This window comes from Chanodichthys erythropterus, chromosome 10 (genome assembly GCF_024489055.1).
Source record: "Chanodichthys erythropterus isolate Z2021 chromosome 10, ASM2448905v1, whole genome shotgun sequence".
NCBI classification, from domain to species: Eukaryota; Metazoa; Chordata; class Actinopteri; order Cypriniformes; family Xenocyprididae; genus Chanodichthys; species Chanodichthys erythropterus.
The window spans coordinates 24,915,316-24,925,956 of NC_090230.1; the positions used below are offsets into that span (position 1 = coordinate 24,915,316).

A 10,641-nucleotide genomic window follows, 5' to 3' on the forward strand; every position below is an offset into this window, starting at 1 on the left:
TTTAATGACAAACCACACTTTTGATCAAGCATAAACCTCAGGATTAAATCTGCGGGTATTCAATGATATCATCAGGAAAGATGCAATAGATCAATCCCAGCATTTCTCTTGGTTTTTTCACCATCCAATCCAATACTTTTTCCTAAAAAAATGTCTTTTAATTATAAAAACAGTTTTGTTACTGCCTTTTAACAGTCCCAAATATAAAATGTTCTGCACAATGCTATGACGTCCGCTTCTTGTTGTAGTGTTATGTCTCTTGTCACCTGACTGATATGATCTGCATTGAAGTTTGTGCATGTTTCAATTGAGGAACTTCAGTTTATAGTATCAGTGTGATATACATATCACATTTTTTTCACATATTAACTCTTTACGTCATAATCCTAACATTTATTTCAAAGTCCCATTTTTTTAAGCAAAGTCTCTGTTCTTTTGATATATTACATGTTCAGATATTCATACAACAAAATATTCTGGGGTCCATGACATTTTTGTGAAAATTAACAAAAACATTGGCAGTGGCTGGCAACTTTTTTTTTTAAAAAAACAATTCTGGCAGTGGAAGAGTTAAATTATCTGATGTGCAAAACCTAGCTATGATTCACAAAAAACATATTTGCTGCTTTGTTTGCATGAAATCAGTCATTTATTGAGAGAAAAGTAAAAGAAGAAGCAAAGCAAAACAGAAAGCAAGAGATTCATTTTAAACAATAGTTGTAATGTACAGTAATATACTACTGTAATATATAAGCTTAAATCTACTTTTTTTACTTGTTGAGAAAGTGTGATCTTTATTGTTTAAATTCTTGTTTTCTTATTATGAAAAGCTCGAACTATTTTGCAACCCTAACTAACTTCAACACGAACCCGAGCTCTGCGATCTAAGCTCTCCCGGAAGGCTCTGCGGATGTTGTCTTCTGAAACTCCATCAGCCACAATGACCTGAGAAATAGTGGTGCTTTCACGAGGTGACCGTCTCCTATTTCTCTGGATCTGCAGGTTGTAGTATCTTCGATTGTTGCGTGGGAAGGAGCCCTGCAAGTCAATACGGAGATCATCAGATCTGATCAGATTAGATGTTGCCCGAGTCCTCAGGTATCCATTGTCCCACTGATTGATTAAGCCTAACGCATCGTTTCTCCACTGTCTGCCGTCTAAGATGTTAGCTGGCTCCTCAAAAAAGTTTGTTACACGATTATTCTGGTCACGCACAGAGGCAAACGGCACCTGTCTCTTGTTGCGATGTCGAGGGGTGATGTGAGTGACTTCTCCAGTTTCAGTGATCTTCTCGTTGTCCTTCACCAGCCCACAGTATCCCCAAGTAAAGTCATTAATTCTGCACCAGTAGTAGTCTTCTCCATGCTTTCCACACACACTGTCAGCTCTGCACTGCCTGCCCAAGTAGTCCATGTTCTCCTGAGGTGAACAGTACAAAGCTTGGCTCCGTCCATCTTCATCAATAGTCTTGCACTTGTACTCACCACCGTCCGGCTTGCAGTCTTCTTCACACTGCGTTCCCAGATGGGTCAAGAAGGTTGTTCCAGCACTCAGTGAGCAGAAGAGGAAGAGCAAAATGAGAAAGGTGTGTAGATGTTCCATTCTTTCTGTCTGGAGGAGAAAGAAGTGAAGAGTAAGAGGCAGCAGTAAAAAGACATGCTGAAATAACATCATAAACGCATAAGTTTACATACCTTTGAATGTTTGGCCTGATGATATTCACTCACGTTCACAGAAAAGGCTACTGTTAGATTAATTTTTAGGTAGACTATCGAAAGCCTCAATCAGTCATCAGCTGAAAACGGCACCTCAGCTCCTGTGATGTGTGGCAGCAGCAGCTCGAGATCTCTGGAGATTGATCAGGCAGACACAGAGACGGTGTAATACCATTACATTCTCAACTTTTTTCATGAAGATGTGCCATATTTATACACACAATATTAGGAAATAACATCCAGGATGTCCTGGGCATCCAATCATAGTACTCAGATGTCAAACCTCACCATATTTGGCATATGAAGGCGGGGCATACAGGCTAAAATGCTGATCTTTCAATTTTGAGATTTGGGGCTTTTAGTTAGTGTTGTTGTTGTTTCAAGAAAATACATGTTTCTAAAGGCCGTTTTCTCAAAATGAGTTTTTTCTCCTACACTGAGCCATATATCAGAAGCACTTACACACACACCAAACTTTACAGTTTTATTCCTATCTATGTTCTGAAGGATTTTTTGGTTCATATATAATTTGCCAGATTATATACAACATTTTATTTCAAAGAAAAACTGTACATTTCTGAATATGAAGTGATAAAAAGCGATACCCAAAATCTCCTCTGTAAAAACCTGTGACCTGTGAACCTGATTTCATCCAATGTTGAGATTATTTTACTAGAATTTTTTTAAGTAAATAATGCATCATTTGCATATTTAAACATAACATTTGAAAAAAATTGTAATACAAAATCAGTTCTTACTGTAATCAATGCACTGGGGAAGTATGGTGAACTATTAGTTGTTGTTTTTTTACCCAGTTCCTCACCTTAAGAAATATAGTACCAAGAATGAGATGTGCGTGAGGAAATGTATGCAAGTCTTGATTTCGTGTGTATCTTCTTGTTTTGTCTAGTTGTGTCCACGATGTACACATAATATACTGGAAAGAGGAAGTTTCACATGGGCAGTGTCTTACACAAGATCCATCTACTTGGAGCTGCCCTGGTGTGAATTTTGAATACTAAGAAGCAGCTGCTTGATTTTGTTGAGTAAAAGCCTCACATATGAGTTACAACATTTACCAATGAAAGATGGCTTTTCGGTAACACTTTATAATAACTGCACGCTATGAATTATTAGTTAAGCATTTTAATTCATCACTTATAAAGCATTAATAGACATTAGTAAGCAGTTTATAAATACAGCTATAATTGCTTTATTCTTGATTTATACATATATCTATAATGTGTTTAATAATTGTATTTTCATATTTTTTTAATATCAATTTATCATTTCTAAATTAAGAATTACATTATTTACAAACCAGTTATTTAGGAGTTGTCAGTGGTTCATAAGATCATTTAGGAAATGTAAGTGAATGATTAATAAACTATTTAAACATTCATTTATACAACTTATTATTCAGACATACAGTATTAGTTACTTAGTGTGTTAAAAAATGCTTTATTAAAACATATTCCTACTGTAATTCTTGATTAATTAAGGTAATTATAAAACATTTAGAAGTGGTTAGGTAACTATTTTTGTGAGCTCATCTAAGGTGAAGACTATTTATGCTTTGTAAAGCTTTTATAAATGAGATTTAAAGGTTCAGTGATCTTCTGCTGTTCTCTAATGTTTTAAAGTTAGTACGGAGGTAGTTTTGACACTAGGAATTTGTGATAATAAAGCATTTATTAACACACTAAGTAACTAATACTATATTTACATTTAAATAGTTTATTAATCATTTACTTACACTTCCTAAATGATCTTATGAACCACTGACAACTCCTAAATAACTGGTTTGTGAATAATATAATACTTAATTTAGAAATGATAAATTGATTATTAATAAAGTGAAAATAGCACATTATAGATATGCTTATACATCAAGAACAAAGCATTTATAGCTGTATCTATAAACGGCTTACTAATGTCTATTAATGTTTTATAAATGATGAATTGACTATTTACTAATGCTTAACTAATGCTTCATAGCGTGAGTTATTCTAAAGTGTTACCGGTGTTGTGAGTGTTGAGAGTCCCATATAGGCAGAGACTGTTTTCGCATGCGTCAGAATAGGATCTGTCTAGAATCACAAGAATCGCTTCATTTTTCCACCATTTGAATTTTTAATTGAAGACCTATTTCTTTATCTCCTCCTAGGCAGTTGGTCCACATGGAATGAAAGAAAAAAAGAGTTTTGTCTAATTGTTTTCAGTATATAAGCCAGTGATTTTGGGGGACTTGAGTTTGGCCTATGAAGTCCAATTTACAACAGTTTAAAGCCGCTATCCAATCACATCCTCCATATGTGAGTTTCTGTGTTGCACATTGAGGAAATTAACTACAATTGAAATACATTTAACAGATAATTTGTTTGTATTCTTATTGATTAAAAACTGTTCAGCCTCATATGTTTTCTATCCACATCTAGCAGTTTCCATCCAGTTTTTTTTAAGCAATGTCCCAAAATTTCCACAAAATATATAGATGAAACTAGCATTACACAAGTTTAACATCCAGATGTGTTTGTAAAGAAAGATAAAATTACTTGAAAATCAGTGATAGAAGGACAATCTGATGTTATTGAAACAGTGAATTGAGCTGATATTGTGGAAGTTTGCTGATTTCAAACAGCGCAATTGTGCTGAATTTGCTGTCACAGCTACACCGAATAAAACAAACAATGAGGACTGCGTACTGTATATAATGAAGAAATATTCAAAGTCAGTTTGAAACTGGAGCACAAAACAGGATCGCTCGTCATCACTTCATCACATCTAAACACTATGGACATTATAAACTACACATCACCAGCGACGGACAGAAGATCATTCATACATCCATTGTTGCTCATGTGAGATTGAGTCTTTCAAAGTAATACTGGTCAGATCATAAAGAAAGGATTTTTTTTTTTTAAACCAAGCGAAACATTATGCAATTTTGCTGCAAATTTGACTGTCATAATTCATTTTGAATGGTTATCAGTCAATGTAGTGGCGGTACAAATTATATTTTTAGATTGATGGGAACATTTTTACTTGCTATGCTTCTTTCTTACAGGTTCCAATAAAAAGAGTGCAGACAGCAATCCTTCTTCAGAGAAGACAAACCTTCCCCATGATTATTAATGCGGACCTTACAGCATACACTCTAAAAATGCTGGGTTAAAAACAACCCAAGTTGGGTTGAAAATGGACAAACCCAGCAATTGGGTTGTTTTAACCCAGCGGTTGGGTTAAATGTTTGCCCAACCTGCTGGGTAGTTTTATTTAAACCAACTATTATTTAAAAATTGCTATATGGCTAGCTTAAAATGAACCCAAAATAGTTTGGAAATTAAAAACCAGATGCAATTAGAGGCAACAATAATAGACAAAATGTGAATGTTTATTAATAAGCTTTAATATTTTATTAACATAAATTTAATAGTTTATTAATATACATTTATTAATAAGCAATTTAATGTTTATTGTTTAATAATTATTCATTGAACATTAATAAATGTTTTGCTTTGGGTTAATTTTAATTAAGCAATACAGTAAATTTAAACAATAGTTGAGTTAAATAAAACTACCCAGCAGGTTGGGTCAAACATTTAACCCTACCGCTGGGTTAAAAACAACCCAATTGCTGAGTTTGTCCATTTTCAACCCAACTTGGGTTGTTTTTAACCCATTTTTTAAACACTGAAATATTATTAATATTTGAAGTCCACTGCCAAAATCAAGATGTATATTTCTGTACTTTTTTACGACCGCCAAAATAACATTAAAAATAACCATTTATCAGGAGACACTAGCTTTTAACTTAAACAAAACAGGGAAAAATCATGGAGAATCAACCTTTTTTTTGTTCTTTAGGTCTTCAGCATTTTTTCACATATAAGAAACTAAGAGCATGAACATTACCAATCCACTTAACATGCATTAAAAGTTGTGTGAAGAAATGGATCAGCTTCTTTCAAACACATGTAATGCCAATTCACACCGCACAGACAGACACGTTTGTCGGGATTCGTCGGATTGGTGTTACCCTTGTCGGCATCTGTTGGCATTGGTCGGGGTTTTCGTCCGATTTGGTCTTGGAATGTCTGAGCAGTGTGATATGATTTTCCAACAAACGCCAACAAACCCTGATGTAATCTAATGTAAACATCCTTTATTGATATTAAAATACCCCAAACCTCATGAAAATCACATACAAATCATACACTATTGTAATTGTTCAGAGCAGCTGTGTGAAAACAAATAATCCATAGCAGATGTGTCTGAATATGAATGCTTATTATGTATTGATTATTTTGCACTCCTGACAAAAATTAAGAAATTACTATCACTGTGTCACAGACACGTCAGGCTCCACCGTCCACCAATCACAGCGCACTCAAACACCTGAATACTGATCACCGCCACCTGCACGTCAATAATCACCTCATCAGCACCACTACAAAGAGCACTCACACACACCTCCATGTCCAGTCTCGTTTGCACATACTTACGTGTATGCTTAACTTAAGGACTCCCTGTGCTCTACTTACCTGCTTCCAGTGTGTCCAGTTCCCTTCGTGTGATCCAGCGTCTATGTGTGTGTGCTCCTTTGTCTCCAGTGATCTCCAGCTCCAGCGATCCCCAAGACTCCAGTATCCACAATCAGAAAGGACTCACCTGCCTGCACTTCTTATAACTCATACTGGTTTCAATAAAGACAACTTACCTGTGATTCTCTGTGTCCGACCCCTCTGTAACGTAACACACTGCAACGGCAAATTCTGACAGTAACACACCATTTTCCACTTAACATAGAAAACAATGCATTCTGGGTTATGTTTGTCATTTGTCAATCGGAAATATTTGTCATTTGCATCATGGTAATTCAAACCAATAGTTTTCAATTAAACATCTAAAAATCTGTTAATTCTCAATAAGAGCTTCTGTAGATGTATGACAGAAATAAAGTCAGTCTGGTTATAAGTGTAAAGGTAGAAGTCAGTTGCGTTTTTTTTGTTCTTGTTTTTCCTTTTTCCTTCAGTGATTCTGTTTGTTAACAGCAGGTGTTCATCACTAATGCTCAACAATCACCTTATATTCACTTAATTATCTCACTGCAACACAGCTTCAATGTTACTTTTACTCTTCGTAGTGTGGACACTACAGGATATTCCTGTGGGAACATCAAACTGAAATGAAACTTTTGATTGTTAAAGGTGCCCTAGAACGTTCTTTCACAAGATGTAATATAAGTCTAAGGTGTCTCCTGAATGTGTCTGTGAAATTTCAGCTCAAAATACCCCATAGTTTTTTTTTTTATAAATTTTTTTAACTGCCTATTTTGGGGCATCATTAACTATGTACCGATTCAGGCTGCGGGCCCTTTAAATCTCGCGCTCCCTGCCCATCGAGCTTGCGACTCTATAATACAGTGCATAAACACAGTTCACACAGCTAATATAACCTTCAAATGGATCTTTACAAGATGTTCGTCATGCATGCTGCATGCATGCTTCGGATCATGTGAGTGAAGTATTTATTTGGATGTTTACATTTGATTCTGAATGAGTTTGAGGCTGTGCTCTGTGGCTAACGGGCTAAAGCTAACATTACACACTGTTGGAGAGATTTATAAAGAATGAAGTTGTGTTTATTAATTATACAGACTGCAAGTGTTTAAAAATGAAAATAGCGACGGCTCTTGTTTCCGTGAATACAGTAAGAAACGATGGTAACTTTAACCACATTTAACAGTACATTAGCAACATGCTAACGAAACATTTAGAAAGACAATTTACAAATATCACTAAAAAAATCATGTTATCATGGATCATGTCAGTTATTATCGCTCCATCTGCCATTTTTCGCTGTTGTTCTTGCTTGCTTACCTAGTCTGATGATTCAGCTGTGCACAGATCCAGACGTTAATACTGGCTTGTCTAATGCCTTGAACATGGGCTGACATATGCAAATATTTGGGTCATACATATTAATGATCCCGACTGTTACGTCACAGTCGGTGTTATGTAGCGATTCGCCTGTTCTTCGGAGGTCTTATAAACAAATGAGATTTATATAAGAAGGAGGAAACAATGGAGATTGAGACTCAATGTATGTCATTTCCATGTACTGAACTCTGGTTATTCAACTATGCCAAGATAAATTCAATATTTGATTCTAGGGCACCTTTAATCTTGTTGAGATTCATATGCTGATTGTTGATGTCTCTGTGTGTTTAAGTGAAGCTCCTTTAAAATGACTGAAATATTGTTGGATTTCATGCTGTAAAGATATTATAATCAATAAATAATAAATACCCATAAAATCAAAGATTAGACACAGAAGGAGATCAGTGAATCCAACTACAAGATGATCATCACAACAGCCCAAAACACTTGATCAACTTTCTCTTGACTTTTTCCTGCCATAACAAATGTGTTTTATAAACACTCAGTTTCAGCAGCCAGAGAAAGCTAATGTTAAAGAGTCAAGAGCCCAACTAAAGCAGACACTGGTCACTACGATGGCAACTTTATTATTTTCAATAAAGCATCAACATTTAAACCTCTCTTAATTCTCAACAAGAACTTCTGTACATGTATGAAAGAAATAATGTCAAACTGGTTTGTGAACTGGTTTCACACTCAGTGTGGCTGAAGTCAGTTGTAGTTCTTGTGTTTCTGCTCGTCTCTTCTCTTTTTTCTGGTCTTGTTTCTCTGTCCTTCAGTGATTCTGCTCGACTTTGAGCGCTGTTAACTCTAATTTCTCGAAAACTACAAATATTTCAACAGTAAATATACTGTTTTAATGGAAAATGTTATGTTATTGTCAGAATTTGGTCATTTTACAGTGCACACAAGAGTGTTTTGAGGACAAAAACCTGTCAAAACATCATCTGAACAATGTCTTGAGGTGTGGTAACCATAGTAAAGGTTGTTTCACATTATTAAGCAAGTCACAGTTCTCATGAAATATGGAGAGGACGAAAGATCTTTCTGAAGATAAAAAGCATATAATGGTGCAATGTCTTTTTGGTTATGAATGAGTTTGAGGCTGTGCTCCGTGGCTAACGGCTAATGCTACACTGTTGGATTGATTTATAAAGAATGAAGTTGTGTTTATGAATTATACAGACTGCAAGTGTTTAAAAATGAAAATAGCGACGGCTCTTGTCTCCGTGAATACAGTAAGAAACGATGGTAACTATAGGTTACCATGGTGCAATGTCTTACAAAAGGCATAAAAACAACTAATAGTTTGCAATAACTGAAGAAATTAGTTTGACAGAAACTTGAAAAATGCTCTTCATCTTCAGAAAGATCTTTCTTTAGGTACCATTTTTGTTATGAATATATGAAAAATCAGTGAAGACTTTTCTTAGAAATGCAAGAGCAGTTGTTTATGGAACTGGTGACGCAAGATAAAGCTACCGCTTATCTCAACGCCATAACCACAAGTTTTGTTCCACATTATAAAGAAGTCACATTTTCTCATGCAATATGGGGAATATTGCACGAGAACTGTGACTTTCTTAAGCAGTAACATTATCTTGCATCGTTATCTAATTTCATAAATCATTGCTCTTGCATTTCTAATAGAAAGTCTTCACTGATATTTCATATATTCCTAACTAAAATGGCACCTAAATTGTCAAAAAATAAAGGAGGGAAAGCATCTAAATCAGATCGGGATGAAGGGCTCTCTGGCTCCAAAGACCACAAGGAGGTCGAGTCTTCAGACACGGAGACATTGAAGCAAATTAAACCCGCAAACTTAGATAATATCCTTCAAGCAATTATGTCATTAAAGTCTGATTTTTATGCGAAATTCAAAGCGGTGTTAACCAGGGATGGGCAGTATTTATGATACATGTATTTCAAATACAAAATAGTATTTTGTAATTTGTATTTGATCAGGTTGATGAAAATGGCTTTGTATTTTGTATCAAAATACTTTAGTGTTTTGTATTTTTCTAGTTTAAAAATGCTGTAAAATACTTAAAAAGTCTACATGATGACATCATAAAAATGCGGTCTCTGATTGGTGCTTATTGGTTTGCCCAGACTTGTTGAGTTCAGAACAGATGTTAAGTTTTGGTGTTTGTTTTAGTAGCCTAAGCTAAATAGTTTTTTACACCAATTTACATAATGCTCTTGAAATACCAAGCAGCAGCCCCCTATGTCTATGATTAACAATCTAATGATTAATTAGTTAGAAACTAGTTGTTATGAACACAGGAGCCATCAGCTGTTTTCTTATGATTGAGTTGTTTGTCATTGAGTCAGTGTTGCTGATGCAAAGTAGGCCCTTCGTTACCAAACACCAAGTAATTAATTTAAGATACAATTATGAGTCATTCACAAACTGTTAAACACTAAATTGTTGGTTACTTTAAAACCTTCATCTGGGAGATCACATGGATATAATAGAGGCCACTAGAGGTCGCTTATTTAGTTGCTCATCCTTAATTTTGTGGAATCATGGGATGTGTTGTTTTCACGTCTACAGCCAGTGGAAAAGAATCGGGACGGGATTCGGGCAGAAATCATGTTCATGGATGAGATTATTAACGTTACAGTAGTATAAAGCAGAGCAGGGCGAGTGATGTTGGAGCTGAATGAGACCGCTGGAGCGATTGATAATGAGAGACGAAAGCGACATGTCTTGAGAGCAGCGGAAGTTTTATTATGCCACAGTTGCCGTTTCTGCTTTTTTCAGTCTAGCTTGTGTGGGGGTAATGCAGCGCTGTTTATCATATTAGATACATTTTTGTGTTGAAAGTTGTTATAATGCTACTCTGCGTTTGCTTATCCTGGTTGAAATTGCTTATTTCTCTGGATTTAAACATTCTTGGAAACATTTGGGATAATGTACAAGTCAACAAAATATATTACATTGTTTTTAGTGGTTTTGGGATATTTTAATCCCAAAA

General features: G+C 35.3%; 1 protein-coding gene across 1 annotated transcript; it reads right to left on the reverse strand.

The window, feature by feature from the left end:
• Positions 1 to 450: 450 nt before the first annotated feature.
• LOC137028019 (uncharacterized) lies at positions 451 to 1,905 on the reverse strand. Its single transcript, XM_067396698.1, has 2 exons — positions 1,695 to 1,905; positions 451 to 1,611 (listed from the first exon to the last, which is right to left on the reverse strand). The coding sequence occupies exon 2, from the start codon at positions 1,600 to 1,602 to the stop codon at positions 850 to 852; it is 753 nt and encodes a 250-aa protein (XP_067252799.1). The 5' UTR covers positions 1,603 to 1,611; positions 1,695 to 1,905; the 3' UTR covers positions 451 to 849.
• Positions 1,906 to 10,641: the final 8,736 nt, after the last annotated feature.

Coding starts and splice junctions, on each gene's coding strand:
- LOC137028019 (XM_067396698.1), bottom strand. CDS start 1,602: ATGGAACATCTACACACCTTTCTCATTTTGCTCTTCCTCTTCTGCTCA.